The sequence below is a fragment of the Rhinatrema bivittatum genome, chromosome 8, assembly GCF_901001135.1.
Source record: "Rhinatrema bivittatum chromosome 8, aRhiBiv1.1, whole genome shotgun sequence".
Lineage (NCBI taxonomy): Eukaryota > Metazoa > Chordata > Amphibia > Gymnophiona > Rhinatrematidae > Rhinatrema > Rhinatrema bivittatum.
In genome coordinates this window covers 177,923,076-177,945,421 of record NC_042622.1, presented here as the reverse complement: position 1 = coordinate 177,945,421, position 22,346 = coordinate 177,923,076, and the positions used below count along the sequence as shown (strand labels likewise).

General features: G+C 46.6%; 1 protein-coding gene across 3 annotated transcripts in view; it reads right to left on the bottom strand.

The window, feature by feature from the left end:
• The window catches only part of APPBP2 (amyloid beta precursor protein binding protein 2), a 189,870-nt gene that overhangs the window by 46,890 nt on the left and 120,634 nt on the right, over positions 1-22,346 (bottom strand). For all 3 annotated transcript variants that reach the window (XM_029611625.1, XM_029611626.1, XM_029611627.1), the window contains 2 exons: positions 12,374-12,498; positions 11,947-12,032 (listed from right to left, as the gene is read on the bottom strand). In XM_029611625.1, coding sequence (XP_029467485.1) covers positions 11,947-12,032; positions 12,374-12,498 — 211 coding nt within the window. The remainder of the gene's footprint in view (positions 1-11,946; positions 12,033-12,373; positions 12,499-22,346) is intronic.

Below are 22,346 nucleotides of genomic sequence, written 5' to 3'. Positions count from 1 at the left end.
AGATTGAGTTTTTCTATCAAGGGGAATCTCATCGGGTCAAAATGCTGACAGAAGCTGCTTGCATAATGAACGAAGCAGGGTACCCGGGATTTGAAGTAACATAACACGCCTTGAAAACTACTAGACAGAGAGGACCCATCACGATGGCAGCGCGTGGCCAAAGGAGGCCGAAGACTCAAACACAACTCGGAGAACGAGAACTTGCTTCAGGATCCAGCTTGAGTAATTACTAGACTTATTTTACTTTGCCTACTCACATTTGGAAAGATTTTGGATGCTGCTTGTCTTCTATGGCTCGGACCTGAATTCATAAATCAGTAATATAATGTGGAAAACCCTCTGAGCCAGGTTCAGCTCTTGCATTTTTGGTTGACGATGCCTAAGACAGGCTTAGTATTTAGTTATACTGTTCTTGGAGATTAATACTTATATAATGTTTTTAGTATTACATTTGTAAGTTGTTGGGAGGGTCTCATACAAATGGGGATGTTTCCTCCTTAATCACTGCAGTATCGCCTCACTGGTGGGGCTATACTGAGATGGTTTGGGAAATCGGGGGGGGGGGGGGGGGGGGAATTTGTGTTACTTTTATAATGTGTCCCGCTGTGCGAGTTTGACTTATGGTGTTGGGTGTCTTCTGGTCAAGGGCCATGCTGGACGGGGAAATATCATTGTTGCTCTTCTGCTTAATTACCTATTTTGCATGTAGATGGAGACTATAAACTTTTTTTCCCTTAATGTTAAGGGATTGAACTCTCCCTTAAAGCGTCACTGCTTATTTGAGGACTTGAAGCAACATAAAATAACAGTGGCCTTTGTCCAGGAGACACACCTTAAGAGACGCTACAAATGCCTTTTAAAGAATAATTTATATCCTTCGCAGTATTGGGCAGCGAGCTCTAAAGCACAGAAATATTCAGGGGTTGGAATCTTAATAGGGAAAGATTATTTTTGAGCAAGTGTCTTTCATTCCAGATCCCAAGGGCCGTTATCTCTTACTAGTTATCTCTAAAGGGGGAGTGAAATACACCCTAATAAATATTTATGCTCCAAATGCTAATCAGGGATTATTTTTTGAGAAACTATCCCAATTTATAGATAATGCAGAGGGCCATTTAATTCTAGGGGGAGATTTCAATCTTACCATTAATCCTTACTTAGATAATTCCTCAGGCCACATCCTGACATCGGGAAAAGATCGCAAAAAATTCAAAGCATGTATCTCTAGATTTGAATTATTAGATACTTAGGAGGACCAGATATCCCAAGTACAAAAGCTACACTTTCTTTTCAAGAGCGCACCAGTCGTACTCACGGTTGGATCTAATTTTTGTGGACATGGGATGTATCAATATGATATCAAGTCCAACTATTAAACCTATAACATGGTCTGACCATGCCCCTATTAGAATGACTCTTAATATCTCACAGTACGACAAAGGACAACAATACTGGAGGCTAAATGATAGCTTACTTGAAGATCCAGGCTTTAGTACACAACTTAGAAAGGATATACAAGAGTATTTACAATTTAATGACACAAATATCTCCCCAATGGTACTATGGGATTGCTTGAAAGCAGTTATTCGTGGCAAATTGATAGCTAAAGGAGTATATCTGAAAAAACAGTGGAATAGCGATAGGTTACATATATTAACACAACTACAACGATTGGGGGACTTACACCAAAAAACTGGATCCTGTAAGATATTTGTATAAATGGACAATATAAATTGAAATTAGGGGAGCTAGATGCAGCCCAGATAGCCCATAAATTAGAGTTCAGCAAACAGGTCTATTACGAAGGAGGGAATAAGGCTGGAAAACAATTAGCGAGCAAATTAAAAACGAAATTAGTCCAAAATAATATAATTAAGCTCAAGGACAAGAAAGGCCTCATGCTGACAACTAACACAGATATTAGACAAAGATTCTTACAGTTTTACATGGAACTCTATCGAGCTGAGTCCAATATTGCCAAAGAGTAGATTAATTGATATCTTCAGGGCATCCCATTGCCCCATTTATTGATGTCAAATAAAGAGACATTAGATAAAGAAATTACGGGGGCAGAAGTGGTGTGGGCTATCAAAAATCTGAAATCAGGGACGTCTCCTGGACTAGATGGATACACAATGGTGTTTTATAAAAAATTTGCAGACATCCTTACCCCTATACTAGTTAAACTGTTTAACTCACTACGCGGTCCCTCATCCCTACCTTCAACTGCCAACCTAGCAGGGATCACCTTAATAGCAAAACCAGGGAGAGACCCTATGAATTGTGGCTCATACAGGTCGATATCACTACTCAACCTAGATATGAAACTATTAGCAAAAATCTTGGCTAACAGGCTCAACGCTATCCTACCGGATCTAGTACAAGCCGATCAATCTGGATTTATTTCCGGAAGGATGGCCTCTGATAATGACCAGAAAACTGTGGACTCCATCTGGTGGGCGAGGACGCAGAAAATACCTTTGCTGCTTTTAGCCGTAGATGCCAAAAAGGCTTTTGACTATGTGCATTGGCCTTTTTTGTTCCAAGCAATGCGATCCATATAGTTTGGAGAGACATTTATAGGCTGGATTCGAAAACTATATGAAGCCCCTCAAGCCTGTTTAAAGGGTATTCTTCTCCCTTTTCAGTGGAAAGAGGCACTAGACAGGGTTGCCCTCTATCCCCTTTGCCCTTTTTCTAGAACCCTTCACGTAACTAATCCGTAACAATGTCAATATTAAAGGGGAACAGTTGGGGGATTTTTCTTCCAAATTATCGTTATTTGCGGACGATATCACTAACCCCACCCAGTCTCTCCCAGCGTTAAGTGAAGAAATTTCAGCATTTAGTCAAATATCGGCTTTAAAATTAATTAGGAAACGACTGAGGTACTTAACATTTCCACGCCCGTGGATCTTGCTGAGCAAATCAGACAATCCCATCCCTTCAAATGGGCCCCAAATAAGATAAAATATTTAGGAATCTATATTGGCAATACAGATGATCTATTTTGTCTCAATTACCCCCCATTAATGGCCAAGATATATTAAGATTTGGAAGAATGGGATCGTTACTACATCTCCTGGCTTGGGCGATTAGCAGTAATAAAAATGAATATACTTCCTCGCATATTATATCTTTTGCAAACACTGCCAATTGAAATCCCAATGAAACTTCTAGAAAAGTGGCAACAGAGATTGTTTAAATATCTTTGGAAAGGGAAGCGCCCCCATGTGGCTAAAAAGGTACTTTTCCTGCCTAAATCTCAGGGAGGCATGGGGATGCCGAATTTACATTATTATCAGGGCGCAGCCCAATTAAAGGCAGTCATTGACTGGCATAAACTTAAAAGGAAAAAACCCTGGGTGATGTTGGAACAAGCTCTCCTGGGCATCATGCCCTTAAGTGCTACCCTATGGCAACCACGGGCCTCGTGGAGGCACCTGTTTACTATTCCCGAGACAGTACAGGTCACCTTAAAAATCTGGGAGCGATGGAAAAAATCATTAGTGGGACATAGAACTTATTTCCATAGTACACATTTATTCCATAATGCTTCCTTCAGTCCCTCAGAGAATATCTTGGCACTTAAAAGTTGGATCACACAAGGTATTATACAACTGGATCATATTTGGGAACCAGGCGGGATAATTTAATTTAACTCTCTCCGTGACAGATATTGCTTACGGGAAATGGAAGTCTTTACCTATTTGCAGTTAAGATATTTCATTGTATGAAATTGAGTTGCAGCCAATTTGGCACTTGGAATATCACCTTTCAAGAGCCTATGCAGGCATGCTGACAAAACACAAACTCTTCTCTCAGATTTATTCACTGCTGAATGATAGCCTCCAGACAGAAATGACACACATCAAAGCATGGGAGAGAGATTTACAAGGTGGATGGTTGGCAGAAGATTGGAAGCAGGTCTATAAACAATTGGGGAAAGGTCTAGAGTCTGCTAGCCATATAGAGAACAGATATAAACTGTTATACCGGTGGTATGTTACTCCAGAAAAACTGCAGCACATGTTCCTGGGGGCCTCCAATTCCTGTTGAAAACTATGTTCTGCCAAAGGCACTCTCTTTCATCTTTGGTGGTCATGTCCTAAAATACAGGATATATGGCAGCAGATTTCAGAGTGGCTCGCCTCTATTTTAGGGAAACAATTGGTTCTTACTCCCGCTCAAGCTCTTTTAAATCGATCAGATTGTGACAAAACTCAGAACAGATTTATTAAATATGTGGTCACTGCATCTTGGTGTTCCGTAGCAAAATACTGGAAAGACCTAGCAGTCCCCACCTTGCAATATTGTCCAAGCCCAGGTACTTATCATGCACACCCTGGGGAAAATTACAGCATATAAACATAGGGCTATCTCCCGGTTCACTCAGATTTGGTCGGGATATGAGACGTGCCTCTCCTCAACAGCAATTTGATGAGTGACCAAAGTACACTCCAACGTTTAATCAAGGACTTAATATGCATCAATACCCCCGAAGTTAATAATGATACAAATTCAATTCCCCATATGATCTTACTGTATTAGTGGAGGGGGGAGGGGGGGGAAGGGAAGGATTGGGATGATTTATATGTAAAATTAATGTATATAATTCACATTGTCCAGACCAGTGTTATTGGAAATTGTTTATTTGCCAAATGCTGTAATCACTTTGATATTGGAAGTTATTTTATAAAAGGTAATGTTTGACAATGCCGAAAGATATGTTCATCAGACCTGTACCTTCTGACATTCATTGATCGTTGATTATTGTTTATTTCTTCCCTAAGGCAAATGTATATGGTTATGGAATGTATTTATTTATTTATTTGCTTTTATATACCGACATTCGTTGGAGTACATCACATTGGTTCACATTATAACAGGTGTAATAGTATGACAGGGGTGTCTTACTATTTATACACTGTAACCTTAAACCTTATGGGTCAACATAGAACAAAAATAACATTATAAATTAAGTATAGGATGTTGCAAAAGTCAGAAGTAGAACTGGGCTAGGGGGCCTCTTAAAATATACTATGATACAATATATACAATGTGGCATGAGAGAGTAATAGAATACACAGTGTGGCGTGTAACCAATGTTTAACTTGCGATTAAGGAGTCTTAAAGATGGTACAAGGGGACATGGGGGGGGGGAGCGGGGGAAAGGGGAGTAGGCAGGGAAAGCAGAAAAAGGGGGAGTGGGATGAGGGGGGTTTAGCCTGTGTGTTGGTAGGCTTTGTGGAATAGCCATGTCTTCAGTTGTTTTTTGAGCGATTGGGTGGAAGGTTCCAGTCTGAGTTGGGATGGTAGCTTGTTCCAGAGGGTGGGGCCAGCTACTGAGAAAGTACGTTGTCTGGTGGAGGTAAGGCGGGCTAGTTTTGTGTGGGGGATGGCAAGCAGGCCTGTGTTTTGGGACCGTAGGTTTCTCTGGCAATCATGGGGTTGGGGAGGGTCTTTAGACCAGTTGTTTTTTCCATTATTGATGGTTTTGTGAAGGAGGGTGAGGATTTTGTATTGTGACCTGTGCATTATGGTTTGATAACCATGGACTTCCCAATACTTGGAGTAGGCAACTGCCTAGGGACAGCTGCATCACCACTGGAAGTCTGTCATGTCATTGGAAATGGTGCTCCTGCAGTCCTGTCTTTATTTTAAGCCTGCAGACGCAACGCTGAGGAGGGACCCCTGTAAGCCTGCTACAACTCATGATTTTGGGGAGGAGATACCTTTCCATGCCAGTTAAATCTGCCATTGTATAGATTTTCAGGTGACACCCACATTTACAAATTCTCAAGATGGCTAGCAATGCAGTGTTTAAGCGCTAGTTCAAACATTGATAAAATAGATGGTGTTGGATTCATTTTATATATAAACATGGCATGTGGTTTTGAAGACAAAGAGATGGTTTATAAATACACTATCCAGTGCAAAAATAAGTAAATATATTTACATATAAACATCTGTATGAATGACAGACTTTGAAGGGTATCACTGAGATTACCATAGCAAGAGGTGCTGTTCTCTTTACTGTTCTGCTCATAATAATGTTTTGATAAGATATATTTGTACTTGTATATTTATTGTACTATATTCTGTAATATGCAGGATGAAAAATTGCAGAAAGAAAAGTTGGTTCTTACCTGCTAATTTTCGTTCCTATAGTACCATGGATCAGCTCAGACTCCTGGGTTTATTCATCCCTGCCAGCAAATGGAGACAGAGAAAGTTTCACAGACACTGCTTCATAATCCCTGGTGCCACCTGCAGTTCCTCAGTATTGATCTGTACTCAAGTACAAAACACTTGCAAAACTTGTAAAAACTTGAAAAAAAAAATCTTCCGAGTCTGTATTCCATAACCTTAAAAATCCGTACCAAAAAGATTATAACTGAATGGATGACTCTTCACCTCCGTAGATCTGGCGGGTTCTGGATTGATCCGTGGCACTACAGGAACGAAAACTGGTAGGTAAGGACCAATTTTCCTTTCCCTGTACATACATGGATCAGTCCAGACTCCTGGAATGTACCAAGCTCCCTTAGGGTGGGACCTGGAGAGTCCTGCTCGCAAGACACTCTTGCCAAAAGACAAACTCTGGATTCCCTTTACCTAGATGGTAGTGCCTTGCAAAAGTATGCAGCAACTTCCAAGTCAACGCCCTACAAATTTCCTGTGGTGAAACCAACTGAGCCTCTGCCTAACAAGGCTGCCTGAGAACGTGCAGAGTGAGCCCTCAAACCTTCAGGCACCTGACGGCCTTTGAGAATGTATGCTGATCCAATAGCCTCCTTAAGCAACCTCACAATGGTAGCTTTGGAAGCCTGGGTACCTTTCTTCACACCACTCCATAAAATGTACAGATCAGATTTCCTAAAATCACTTGTTACCTTGAGATACCTCGGGAAAGTCCTACGGATGTCCAACAGCCTAAGCTCCTGTGCATGAGGCGCAGAAGCATCCAATTCCGAGAAAGCTGGAAGCTCCACTGTTTGATTAATGTGAAAAGCCGATACAAGGGAACCGTCCGCAAGGACACTCCTGAGTCCGAGATCTGAAGGAATGGATCATGGCACGGTAAAGCCTGCAACTCAGATTCTCCTTGCAGAACAAATGGCTACCAAGAAAACAACATTCAAGGTCAAATCCTTAAGAGTTGCTCTGCGGAGAGTTTCAAAAGGTGGCTCACACAAACCTCGGAGAACGAGATTAAGATTCCAGGATAGACAAACTCTCAACCCCCCCCGAAGAAATCGAACCACATCAGGATGAGAATACAACGTGTGACCCTCAACTCTACCACGTAGACAAGCCAGAGCCGCTACCTGTACTGTAAGGGAGTTGAAAGCTAGGCCTTTGATTAAACCTTCTTGAAGGAAAGATAAATCCTGAAATACCAAAGACCGTAAGGTCTGTACCCTGTTAGTTATACACCATGCCTCAAAGACCTTCCAGACTCAGATAGATGACAATGAAGTAGACATCCATCAAACTTGCAGAAGAGTAGTTATGACCACCTCTGGGTACCCTCTTTGTCTCAAATGCTGTCTCTCAAAAGCAAGGCCGCTAGATAAAAATGACCTGCCTGGTCTGAAAATATGGTGCCCTGCCGAAGGAGGAGGAGGAAGACGACTGAAGCATAATGGTCCATTCACTGCCATGTTGATCAGATCCGTGAACCACAGCCGATGAGGCCATTCCGGGGCTACCAACATCACTTCTCCTGGGTGTTTCTCTATCTGACGCAACACTTTGCCTATCAGAGGCCAAGGGGGAAATATGTAAAGAACCACCCCCTGAAGCCATGGTATTACCAGAGTGTCGACCCCTTCGGCCCTATACTCCCATCTTCGACTGAAAAAACAAGATGCCTTTGTATTGAGACACGTTGCCATTAGATCCACATGGGGACAACCCCACCTCTCTCAGATGAGCTGAATCGCTGTCTCAGTCAACTTCCACTCCCCTGGATCTAGCGTTGTGCGACTTAGAAAAGCCGCTTGGAAGTTTGACACCTGCAATATGAGACGCCGCTATCTGAATCAAGTGCTGCTCCTCCCAAAGAATTAACTCCTGAGCCTCCTGGGCCACTACATGACTCTTGGTTCCTCCCTGCCAATTGATATATGCCACAGTCGTCACATTGTCCAATAAGACCCTCACCGAGCGGCCTTGAACCAAAGGTAGAAAAACCAGCAACGCTAACTGCACTACTCTGGTCTCTAAGCGATTGATAGACTAAGAGGCTTCTTCCGCTGACCAAATGCCCTGGGCCGATTGTCACTGGCATACTGCTCCCCAACCAGAAAGACTTTTAAATTTGAGTATGTTCTACTGTATATCGCCTAAGCCAAAAACTTTGTGCTAGGCGATTAATAAATTTTAATAAATGAAATGAAAATAAAATGGCATCGGTAGTAAGAACAACAATCCGGGACCTCCAGATCAACCCCATGGACCAAATTGGATGACTGCAGCCACCAAGCCAGACTGTCCCGCACATGACCATCGAGTGAGATGTGCATATGAAACTCCTCCAACAACGGATTCCACTGTGCCAACAAAGCTCTCTGTAGCGGTCTCATATGCGCAAAAGCCCACGGCACCAAATCCAGCATGGAGGCCATCGATCTGAGAAACTACAAAAAATCTCAAGCTCTGGGAACCTGTAAAGCCAGATGTCTGACTTGCATCTGTAACTTGCAGGTTCTCTCCTCAGAGAGGAATACCTTGCCCTTCAGCATGTCGAACCAAGCCCCCAAGTAATCTAGGTCTGAGACAGGATCAGCTGGTTGTTCGCCAAATTCACCAGCCAGCCTAGAGGTTCTATAAGGTGGTGATTACCTTCTGCACCGCCGCATGACAAGCGACTTCTGACTTTGCTCCGATAAGCTACTCGTCTAGATAAGGATGCACCAGGACCCCCCTCACACTGCAATGTTGCCACCACTACCACCATTACCTTGGTGAATGTGCGGGGCGCAGCGGCTAGCCCAAAGGGTAGAGCCTGAAACCGGAAATGCTGACCCAGTACCATGAATCTCAGGAACCACTGGTGATCTGGACGAATGGGGATATGTAGTTATGTCTCCATCAGATCCAACGTAGCCAGGAACTCGTCTTTGCACTCTGCTGCGATTACCAACCACTGAGTTTCCATCCAAAACCTTGGGACCTTTAGCGCCACATTCACCCATTTAAAATCCAGAATGGGGCGAAAAGAGCCTTCTTTCTTTGGAACTACGAAGTAGTTGGAATACAGACCTTTACCTCGTTCTCTCTGCAGAACCAGAACCACCGCTCCTAAGGACTGTAACCTAACGTCCCCCGGACTGCCTGATGCTTTTTCCAGTGACCCGCAGGGGGAAGCTAGAAACAAGTTGCGAATGGGCCGAGCAAATTCTAATGCGAAACAGTCTCTTATTACGCTGAGGACCCACCGATCCTGAGTGATCTTGGTCCACTCCCTGTAAAATCGTGCTAGATGACCCCCTATAAAAGGAACGGCGGAGTGGTCCAGCCTCACCTCATTGTGAGGATTTGGGTCCAGCGACCCCCACTATTTGAGGAAGCTCTGAATGGCCGCTGACAGTCTTGAAAGGACTGCCCCCAGGACTGCCCTCGAGAACTGCTTTTGCTAGGCTGGGGCTCCTCTCACCTGAAGTGGCCTCCCAATATCCCGAAAACGCAATAGAAATTGCAAAGGCCACTTGCCCTTAGGCTTATCCTCCGGCAACTTATGCACTTTATTCTCATGCAGGTCCTTCATCAAGTGCTCCAGATCCTCACCAAACAAGAGGCACTCCTTAAATAGCAGAGAGCCTAAACGAGACTTAGACTAAACATCTGCCGACCAGTTACATAAACACAATAACCACCTAGCTGAAACCACAGAACCCATAATATGGGAGGAAGTTCTGACCAAGTCAAACAAGGAATCTGCCATGTAAACAACTGATGCCTCCAAGCGCTCTGCTTTATCTGCTTCAACACCCAAATTTTCCTGCCCGTCCTGAAGCTGTTGAACCCAGCGCAGACAAGCCCTTTGCATGAAGCTGGAGCAGACAGAGCAGATACCTAAAAAATCCTTTTGAGCTGAATTTCCAACTTCTGGTCTTGAACATCCTTCAATGCCATGGAACTTGCAACAGGGATAGTAGTCTTCTTTGTGACCGCTGAAACTGCAGTATCTACCTTTGGAAGGGAAAAGAGCTCCAACATCTGTCCCAGCAAGTGATAGAGCTTAGCCATTGCCCTTCCCACTCTCAAACCAGAGTCGGGTACCCCCCATTCTAGATCCACCATCATTTTCACCAACTTATGCTAAGGAAAAGTTCGCGGGGGAGCCCGAAGCCCATTCAGAACCAGATACACACCTTCCATATCTGAGTCTCCTTGTGGGAGTTTCAGCACTAGCTCCTTCAAAACCTGAGGAATCAGAGGGCCTAACTACTTCCTGAACAAGCGGAGCACTTTAGGGTCATCACCCTCCGAGACTGGAAGATTATCTAGATCATCTCCTTCAGATACGCAGTCATCCAGATCAATATCCTGATCTTGCGACAATGCCTAGTGTCCCAGGGTCTCCTTGAGACCAAACAGAGTAATCAGTGTCTGCCTCAGCAAACCCAGGATGCCACGAATGCTGTCCCTGCGGAGGGTTCCAATGTTGGGATTGCTCAAGCCCCGGAGCGCCTCTCTGACCCCCTAGAGGATGAGACTGGCTACCCAAACCTGCCTGCTCAGCTAAATATGCCTCACACAGAAGGAGAACAAAATCAGCAGAAAATGCCCAAGGAGCCTGAGAGAGCTGTGAGGGCACAGTCTCCACGGATGCAGGCACTGGCAGATCTAAGCGCACTGCCTCATCTGCCCACCCCAGACCCTCTACCGTGGTCGGGTGGGCCAGAGAAAGATGTGGAGGCAAATTTCCCCCATCGTCTGTCTGAACAGACCACACTGCTGGGGGAGCCAAATTAGCTGCCGTTCCCACATTGGAGGAAATCAGAGGCTTGCCGCGGTCCGCACATCAGCGTTTTACAGAAACCCTCGGGGGAGATCCCGAACGATGGTTCCTGCCTCTCGTGGTCACTGGAGCCTCCAACGTACCCTCTCACCCGAAACGCAGGCTGCACATAAACTAAAGGTGGCTGAGCCGTGCTGATCCTGCACCACACCTGTGGCCAGAGCCATGAACCTTGCTGAAACCAGCAGGAAAACTCCTTTGCCGAGCCCTGAACAAACGCACAAACGGGAGCAAAAAAAATGGAGCCTGCACACCCACTACAAACAGGGACTGGAGGGAGAGAGCCGCCTGCACGACAGCCTTACCTTTTTTTTTTTTTTTTCCTTAAAACTTTAAAACTCTGGTCAGCCTCTCCTCTGCAGAGAACACGGAGCTGTCCAGCTCAGGTTCAGCAAAAAGGAGAGGCTGAAACCAGAAATTTAAAGAAATAAAGGCAAACTGATGAAAGAAAAAAAAAAAAGGATACCAGCACCCTGAGCCTACAGCCACCTGAGCAGCTTCGTGAAGGAAAAGGATCTGGACCACCAGATTTACACCCCACAGACTAAAGGAGTGAACATACAAAAAAGGTCACCAACCTCCAGCTTGTCCACCTCAACCAAACAGGGAAGAATCCACTAGGACCCAAACACCTCTGGGAGGAAAGGCTCACACCCAAAAAAGAAAAAATTCACCAGACCTTAAAACTACAGGTTTATGCACCAGCCACCATCTGCTGGAGACAGAGAAATACTGAAGAACTGCAGGTGGCACAGGGATTATGAAGCAGTTTCAGTGAAACTTTCTCTGTCTCCATCTGTTGGCAGGGATGAATAAACCTAGGAGTCTGGTCTGATCTGGGTACATACAGGGAAAGAGAAGTTATGCCTGTATCCATAATAAATAGTCTAATGTGAGATTAAAATGACTGCTACCTTTGACTCTTTTGGAAGAAGCCAAGAGAAGATGGTCTTCTGGGAGAATGTGAGTAATGATGTCTATGGCACGTTCAGCATGGAATCTGGAACAAGTTAAAAAGAGTTACACTGTAAGAAATTTTAGTATTCTGAAACTCTGAGGCACCATGGGCTTTCATTCCCCCCCTCCCCCCCAAATTAGCTCAGCCATCACAGGCTCTATCCTTAGTAAGATGGGCCCAGGCTGCAGTTCCCTTTGGAACCTGGTAATGGACAGCCACATGAATTCCACCTGTAGGTGTTGCTATTGTGCAATAGCTGTGAGATTCCCCCATGCATTAATGGCCACTCTTCTCAAATGCTAATTAAAAAAAAAAAAAAAAAAAGTACTGTTTTTCTGGTCCCAAGACCAAACCAAATACATCAACAGAGCTGCAGTACTTACAATGCATTGTCAAACTTTCCAGAGCTGTACTGGTGAACGTAAGATGAATATGCCAAATCTTCATGAGCTGTAGCTACATGAATATTTTTACCTCCAAATACTGACTGCCGGATATCAAGGGCTGTCTGAAATATGCAGAAAATAAAATCTTATCACCAACTGTACTGCAAAACAGCCATAGTGAAAAGTCTGCATTATAGTTACTGAAAAGAGATGCTGCAAAAGTTTATATATAATGCTGTATCCTAAGGGTTAAAAAGAGAGACAGTGTTACAAAGTGACAACTGATGGTGGTAAGCAGAGCTCACTCATAAGGAAAGGAGGGTAACTCAGAAGTATGCCACAGAGATCAGTCCTCAGTCTGCTTCTGTTTAACAATTTTGTAAATGATATTGCGGAAAGGCTATTGGGAAAGGTTTGCCTTTTTACAGATGATACCAAAATCTGCAACAGGGTAGATACCCTAGATGATGTGGAAAACATGAGGAGGAATCTAGTGAAACGTGAAGAAAGGCAAATTGGTTCTTACCTAATTTTCGTTCCTGAAGTACCACAGATCAGTCCAGACAAGTGGACTGCATCCCTACCAGCAGATGGAGGCGGAGAACAAAACTGTGAGGCACTGCTACATAACCAAGAATGCCACCTGCAGTCCCTCAGTATTGACCTGTACCCAAGCCAAGATGTCTACCTTAACAAACCCCAATAAACCTGGAGCGAACAGAGAAAGGTTGGAGCCCCCTGAAAACTAGGCCCCCTTAACACAAAGCACATACCAAACTATGTACAGTTTTCATTAATCTGAGTATATCACATGCCAGCTCAGCAACATCCAGAAACAAGGAAGTCTTTTAAAGACTGAGAGTGGTCTCTGGACCAATCTATGGTACTTCAAGAACGAAAATTAGCAGGTAAGAACCAATTTTCCTTTCCTGTTTGTACCATGAATCAGTCCAGACAAGTGGGATGCACCCAAGACCCTCTATTCTGAGCGGGAACTCAAAAGACCAGCGCGCAACACATTTTCTCCAAAAGATGCCTCTTCTGGCACTTGCACATCCAAGCGGTAATGTTTGGTAAAAGTGTGAAGAGAAGACCATGTTGCCGCTCGACAAATCTCCTGCGAAGAAAGTAACTGACACTCCGCCCACGAGGTTGCCTGTGACCAAGTGGAATGCACTCAACCCCTCCGGCACTAACTGGCCTTTACAGATGGAAACCTGGATTAAGCTCGATGCGCCACAGCACTTGACCTACGAGAGGCCACTGTGGAAACACGTACGGCAGCAGATCTGTCAGCCACGATTGAACGAGAACGTCAACACCCTCTGATCTGACCTACCTTCTGTGACTGAAAAACCGATCCGTCTTTGCATTTCCTGAAGTCGCCATGAGGTCCACCGCTGATCTGCCCAACCAGGCCTGAATCAAGGAAAAGGCCTCCGCCAACTCCCACTCCCCCGGATCCAGACGCTGTCTGCTGAGAAAGTCCACCTGCACGTTGTCCACTCCAGCTACATGGAAAGTAGCTATTCTTGCCAGATGTGTTTCTGCCCAAACAAATAATTCTTGCGCCTCCAGCGCTACTAGAATACTCTTCGTTCTGCCCTGCAAGTTGATATATGCTTCTGTCGTCGCATTGTTCGCCCTGCCAATTGATATGTGCCACTGTCGCCGCATTGTCCGAGAACACTCAGGGGATCTTCCTGTCCTCAGGCAACTTATTATCCTTTGACTCCCCCAACTGCTTCATGAGCTGGCTTGAATGAGAGAGAAATGCCAGTAAGGCTTTGCACACTGCCCTGGTTTCCAGCTGATTGTGGACCAGGTCGCCTCCTCAGATAACCACTGCCCCTGGCCAATTTTCCTTGACACATTGCCTCCCAACCAGAGAGGCTGGCATCCGTGGTTAACACCACCCAGTTAGGCACTTCCAGATCCATCCCTTTCTCGAGATTGTGCTGAGACAGCCACCACAAGAGACTGGACCTGGCATCCTCCGGCAACGGCAAAAGAAGCTGAAATTCTTATGAAAGCTGATTCTAATGGGATAACAGCACCCTCTGCAGCGGGTGCATGTGAGCAAAGGCCCATGGAACTATCTCCAGCATAGAAGCCATGGATCCAAGACCTACAAATAGTCCCAGACCTTGGAACAGATAACAGTCGAAGGACCTGACTCTACATCTTCACTACCCTCTCTAATCAGAAACACCTTCCCCATCCAGGTATCAAAGCGTGTCCTCTGATATTCCAATAACTGGGTCAGTTTTAAATGGCTCTTGCCAGATTCGCCACCCAGCCAAATGAATCTAGGAGCTGCAGGACCGCTGGACTGAGCGATAACTAGAGAAATTACTTACCTGATAATTTTATTTTCTTTAGTGTAGACAGATGGACTCAGGACCAATGGGTTATGTGCTCCCCTGCTAGCAGATGGAGATGGAGTCAGGTTTCAAAGCTGACATCACCTTAGATACACCACCTCTGCAGTGACCTCAGCCATTCAGTATTCTCTTCAAAACGTCATTGTGGACATATTATTGAAGAACTTTAGAATTTGGATACAACTGATTAAAAGCTGGAGATCGCAACTGTACTCAACCAACATAAGCGCTGAATCCCAGCAATACAATAGATGCACTGGACTAGGGATAGGGTAACTGCTTACCCATAACTACATGGAATCGAGATTTACCTCATGGGCGATTCCCTGGTGCCTCTCCTGGGCAGCCGTGGGTGGGATGTAAAGACCATCTGTCTACACTAAGGAAAACAAAATTATCAGTTAAGTAATTTCTCCATTTCCTAGCATGTAAGCCAGATGGACTAAGGACCAATGGGATGTACAAAAGCTACTCCCAAACAGGGCGGGAGGCTGCGTGCGGTCCGGTTAGCATCGCCCTCGCAAAGGCTGCGTCCTCTCAGGCCTGGACATCCAGGCGATAGAACCTGGAGAAGGTATGCAAATAAGACCATGTCACTGCTCAACAGATGTAAACGGGAGACAGTAGCTTAGCTTCCGCCCAGGATACAGCCTGGACCCTAGTGGAATGAGCTTTGACCTGAAGGGGTAAAGGTTTCCCTGCCTCATATAAGCTCCAGTGATCACTTCCTTGATCCTGCGAGTTATGGTAGCTCCCGAAGCCACTTCACCTTGTTTTCTTCCCCTGTGAAGGACAAACAAGCGGTCTGTCTTGCACACCAGTTCTGAGCTTTCCAAGTACTGTACTAGAAGCCTACTGACGTTTAAGTAGCGTAGTAGGCGGTAGTCTTCCGTGCCTTGCGTCCATCTGGGGACGGTAAGGAGATAGTCTGGTTCAGGAGAAACTCCAAGACTACCTTTGGTAAGGAAGGAAGGGACGGTGCGAAGCTGCAACGTTCCTGGAGTGAACCGGAGGAACGGTTCCTGACATGACAGCACCTGTAGTTCGGAGATATGACGAGCCGAGCATATCACCACCAAGAATACAGTCTTCAGCATTAATAGGCATAGAGAGAGACTGAGCAGTGGCTTAAAGGAAGGTCCTGCTAAAAAGTCCAATACTAGATTGAGGTTTCATAGGGGGACCGGCCACTTTAAAGGTGGTTGGAGGTGTTTAACCCCTTTTAGGAAATGGGCAAAGTCCGGATGCATCGACAGGCGGGTTCCATTCACCTCTCACCTAAAACAGGAGAGAGCCGCCACCTGGCCCTTCAAGGAGTTGAGGGACAATCCTTTGTTCAGGCCGTCTTGTAAAAATTCCAGAATCATGGGTATCTTGGTCATTTTTGGGGGCACCCCGCGGTCCACGCACCAGGCCTCAAATATTCTCCAGATCTGTATGTACGCCAGGGACGTTGAGAACTTTTGCGCACAGAGCAAGGTGGCAATTAGGGCCACCGAATATCTCCGCTTCGTCAGGCGAGCCCTCGCAAGGGCCAGACCGTAAGACAGAATCAAGTTGGTCCTTGTGAAGGACCAGACCTTGTTGGAGAAGGACCCTGTGCAGGGGGAGGTGAAGGGGACTCTCCATGAGAAGTCTCCGCATGTCTGCGCACCACGGGCGTCTGGGCCAATCTGGGGCCACCAGAAGGACCAATCCTCTATGGTATTCGATCTTGCGGATGATCTTGCCCAGCAGGGGCCATGGGGGGAAAGCATATAGTAAGTCCTCCTCTGGCCAGGTCTGGACAAGGGTGTTGATCCCTTGGGAGCGCTGATCTCATCTGCGACTGAAGAATCGGGGGACCTTTGCATTGTGAGATGTGGCCAGTAGGTCGATGGACAGGAGTCCCCAGCAATCTACTAGGAGCTGGAAGGCTCTAGTCAACAATACCCATTCCCCAGGATCCAGACTCTCCCTGCTGAGAAAGTCTGCTCTGACATTGTCTTTTCCCGCAATATGGGCGGCCAAGATCCCATGTAGATTTAACTCTGCCCATTCCACAAGGGGGTCTATTTTCAGAGACAATTGGTAGATTTTGTTGCCTCCTTGGCGGTTGATGTAGGTTACCATTGTTGCATTGTCAGACATCACGTGGACTGCCTGTCCCTGGAGCCTGTGGCTGAACTGCAGGAATGCTAATCTGACTGCCCTGTTTCCAGGCGATTTATGTTCCAGTGCGCCTCTTCCTCAATCCATTGCCCCTAGGTTGTCAGTTCCTGATAGTGAGCTCCCCACCCTCGGAGGCTTGCGTCCATCGTGAGGGCGATTCAATTTAGTGGGGATAGGCTTACGTCAGCTTCCTGTAGCCACCACTGGAGCCGAGAACATACTTCCATCGGTAGGTGGAGGCGGATTGAGTAGCCTTGAAACAGTGGGTTCCAACGTGACAGTAGGGAGCGTTGCAGTGGCCGCATGTGTGCCCTCGCCCACGGTACTACTTACAGGGTTGATGCCATGAGGCAGAGGACCTGGAGGTAGCTCCACACACTGGGGCGCATCATGCTTGTTAACCGACGCACTTGGCACATCAGCTTTCTTATCCTCAAGGGAAAGAGGAAGGCCTTGTCCTGCTTGGTGTTGAACTGGACTCCTAGGTACTCCAAGGACTGGGAGGGGTTGAGGCTGCTCTTGTCCATGTTCACGACCCAACCGAGTTCTTGTAGGAGGGATCTGACCCTGCTGGTCACCTGGAGGCTCTCTTCCAACCACTTCACCCGGATCAGTCAGTCGTCTAAGTAAGGGTGCACCAGGATCTCTTCTTTCCTCAGAGCTGCTGACATGACCACCATAATTTTGGAGAATGGAATGGGGGTGGTTACCAGGCCGAAGGGCAGCGCCCGGAACTGGTAATGGCAGCCCAGTATCACAAAGCGTAGGGAATGCTATTGGTCTTGATGATATGAAGGTAGGCCCCCGAGAGGTCCAGCAATCTCCCGGTTGTTCCGCCATTATGACGGAGCGAAGAGTTTCCATGCGGAAATGAATTATCCGCAGATGACAACTGTCGCTCTTGAGATCCAAGATGGGTCAGAATGATCCATCCTTCTTGGGTACAATGAAATAGATGGAATAACGCCCAGTATTTACTTGGGGTGTAGGTAATGAAGTTATAGCCCTCAGACTGAGAAGCCTTATCAACGTGGATTCCACTGCCAGTTTTTTGTGCTGGGCATGGCAAGGTGACATGAACATGTCCCAAGGGATGCAGCGAAATTCCAGAGCGTATCCTTCTCGTATGATTTCCAGAACCCATTTATCTGACGTGATCTTGACCCACCGCTGAAAGAAGAGGGATAGTCGGCCCCCTATCTCCTCATCCCATGTATGGGTCAGCCAACTTCATTCAGGCACCACCAGAATCACGTTGCCTGGCTGAACTTCTATGCGCTGTAGTACCTGACCGATGAGCGGCCACGGGGGAAACACAGCAAGGAGTGGGTCGGCCACGGTTGAACCAAGGCATCGATCCCCTTGGATCAATCCTCTCGCCTGCAGCTGAAGAAGCAGTCCGCCTTTCTGTTTCCCGGGGTTGCCATGAGGTCTATCTTTGGCCTGCCCCACACCTTGCTTGAAATAAGGCGAAGACCTCCTCCAACAATTGCCACTCCCCCGGGTCTAGACACTGTTTGCTGAGGAATTCCACCTGCACATTGTCTACTTCAGCCACATAAGAGGCAGCCAATCTTACTAGATGCTTCTCTGCCCATGCAAAGAGCTTCCATGCTTCCAGTGCCACCAATTGACTTTTCGTTCCACCTTGGCGATTGATATAGGCCACTGTCATCGTGTTGTCCACAAACACTGGCACTGCCTTGTTCTGACCCAGCGGAAGAAATGTCAGGAGGGCTTTCTGTACCGCCCTGGTTTCCAGACGATTGACCGACCAAATCGACTCCTGATACCACTACTGCCCCCCCCGAGCTGATTTGTCTTGGCAAACTGCCCCCCATCCAGAAAGGCTGGCATCCGTGGTCAACAGCATCTAGTCAGGGATCTCCAGATCCATTCTTTTTTCCAAATTGGGCCGTGACAGCCACCACGACAGACTGGTCCTGGCCTCTTCCGGTAATGGTAAAGGAAGCTGAAACTCCTCTGACAGTGGACTCCTCCAGGACAACAGTGCTCCCAGTAGAGGACTCATATGCACAAAGGCCCACAGAATTAGTTCCAGCGTAGATGCCATGGAGCCCAGAATCTGCAGGTAGTTCCAGGCCTTGGGCACTGGCAGGCTCAGAAATCAGTGAATTTGGCTCTGTAACTTGAGGACTCTCTCAGAGGTCAGGAACGCTTTCCCCAGTCGAGTATCAAAGCGAGCGCCCACATATTCCAGTGACTGGGACGGGCTCAGATGACTGTCTGCCAAATTTGTCACCCAGCCCACTGCTTCCAGAAGTTGCAGTACATGCTGGACAGAGCGAGAGCACTCCACCTCTGACTTTGCTTGTATTAGCCAATTGTCTAAGTACAGGTGGACCAGAACAGCCTCCTTCCGGAGCGCTGCCACCTGCACCACATGGTGAAAGTATGCGGTGCCGTAGGTATCCCGAAGGGGAGGGCTCAAAACTGGAAGTGCTGCCCCAGAACCATAAATCTCAGATAACACCGATGTTCGAGTCGGATGGGGATATGAAGGTAGGCCTATAACAAGTTCAAGGATGCCAGAAACTCCCCTTTGCTCACTGCCGCTATTACTGTGCGCAAGGTCTCCATCCTGAAATCTCGGTACCCGGAGAGCAGCGCTCATTTCTGGAGATCAAGAATTGGCCGAAAGGTCCCCTCCTTCTTCGGGACCACGAAGTAGACAGAATACCTGCCCTGTCCCCTCTCCTGAAGAGGGGACCGGTACAATGGCGCGAAGAAGGAGCAGATGCTGAATAGTGTCTCGCACCGCCTCCTGCTTGCTGAGAGACAGCGGGAGACTACAAAGGCGTCCCTGAGTGGCCGTGAAAATTCCAAGATGCAACTGTCTCTTATCGCCTCCAGGACCCACTGGTCTGATGTTATTCTGGCCCACTCCTCATAAAAGAGGGAAAACCTCCCTCTGATCACCTCAGGAGAAGAGTGGACCACAACACCTTCACTGGGCAGTTTACCTCCGCTGCCTGTTCTGATCTCCTGGATCTCTTGGCCGACCGGGACTTCTTCAGTAAAGACCTTTTTGCCCCCAGCTCCTTCCAAGCTAGGTAAGCCTTGTGAAGGAACAGCACAAAGCCTGTTGAGAAGGCCTCCGGGTCAGAGGAGGACGAATCTTGATCGCCACCCTCCCCTCCCAGATACGCCAGGAGGTTCCTTTTCCACGGGTTCCAGAACGGTAGGGGAGTCCCGAAGCTCAGAAGAGGCAGGCTGCCCTTCAGACAGTGCTGTCAAAATGGCTGCCAGCTCTCTTGACCCCCCTCCCCCGGAGTATCCACAGCCGGCAAGCCTGAGTCTGTATTCTTGCCATTTCCCGGGGGTCCCACCTACCCCCCAGAGGCACAATCGCGGCAAAACGAGGCTGCATCCAGCCAAACCCTTAGTCCACAGTCCCAACACCTCATCGCGCCGGCATAATTCAGGCCTGAAAACACAGTTGAGCTATCGGGCTAAATTTAGTCCCTGCAGCCACCACTCATGCACTGGTCGCTGTCTGGTGCTGAAAAGCTCCTGCAACGATTCCAAACAGGCAAGGCCCTACGGACCCCCCCCCCCCCCCTCCTGACCGCCTGCCTCCTGCCAGAACTCATCACTACCTCAGCCTGTCTTCCTCCAAAGGCAGAGTCTCCAGTGTCCTGTCTTTTTTTTTTTTTTTTTAAAGCAGCAGAGAGGGAGGAAAAAAAAATAAGTAAGACTTTCCTGCTTCAGGCACTGAGCTGAGGAGGCTGAGACAAAGGAGGGGCCCAGGGGAGGAGAGGAAACCAGGATCCCCTGGCTATCACAGTCCCCTGATCTACAGGGTAGAGTCCAGCCAAGTGTAGCCAACCCCTGCTCGCCCTGCTCTACCCGATGGATGGTCCACAAAGGTAACTTACACCTCAGGGAGCCGCTTGAATTTCTCTTTTTTTTTTTTTTTTTTTAAAGACTGCAGGTGAAGCACCTCTACCATCTGCTGGAGGCAGAGAAATACTGAGGGACTGCAGGTGGCACTCTCGGTTATGTAGCAGTGCCTCAAGGTTTTGCTCTCTGCCTCTATCTGTTGGTAGGGATGCATTACCCACTATTCTGGACTGATCCGGGGTACAAACAGGAACTACAGTTTGGAAGCTAAAATTTAATGCTAAAAAAGTACACAGTTATACATTTGGCTTACAAAAACCCAGGAGAACAGTACAGAACAGGGGGTGAACAACTTCTGTGTACAAAATGAGTGGGATCTGGGGGTGATCATATCTGATGACCAAATGAGTAGATAAGACAATGGCAAAAGTCAGAAAGGTGCTTGGGTGCATAGAGAGAACAGTCAGCAGGAAAAAGGAGGCAATATTGCCTCTGTGTAAGTCTTTGCCAAGATCTCATTTGAAGTACTGTGTACAACTCTGGAGATCACACCTTCAAAAGGATATAAATCAAATGGAGTCTGTTCACAGGGCAGCTACTAAAATGATCAGTGGTTTTCATCATAAAGCATATGGGGATAGACTTTACCTAAACATGTTCAGCTTGGAAGAAAGAAGGGAAAGAGAAGATATGACAGACATTTAAATATCTACAAGGAATAAATACAAGGAGGTTCTAGAACAAGGGGTTGTGGGATGAAGGTGAAAGAGTAATCTAAGGAAATATTTCTTTACAGAAAGGGTAGTGGACGCATGAAACAGTGTCTCTGTGCAGGTGGTGGAGATGAGGACCGTATCAGAATTCAACAGAGCATGTGCAAGCACAAAAGATTCCATGGGAGAGGAAAGGACCATAAAGCTGAACAAGAGATGTGGATGGGTACACTGGAAGGGCTGTAGAGTCTTTATTTGCCATCATGTTCTATATTTTTTATTGCGGATCTGAATAACTGCAGTTGGAAAGACTTGACCTGCTATTTCCACTAACACTTCTAATACACTCCAGCCATTCTTCACAGGCAGGCCACAACATATCATGAAAACTGGAAATGGAGATGATACAAATAAAAAATCACACACATACTTTACCATTATTTGCGAATTGGATAAACAGCAGTAAAGTCGAGCTCCAAAATCCAACTACTTTGGAGCTGGAAAACCAGTACAGACAGTAGTACTTGCACTTAATACCTACTTATGTCCTTTTAATTAAGACAGAAAATGGCAAATGGAGGACTCTAGTCACCCTCTGTACAGTTACAATGCAGCAAAAATACACCTGAAATTGAAAAGGAACTTCCTTATCACAACAGAGATAATTACTACCATACCTGTGATTTCACACAAGGAAATGAGTCAGTAACATCTTCCAAGTTGTTCCTACTAGGATCAGCATGAATATCCAAGCAACTGAGCAGCTTCCTGCAGGGTGCAGGAGGAGTGAACCACCTGCAGATTTCTATATCGCCTCCGTACCCAGTATGCAGGTCGCAAGCCAACATGGCAAAATTG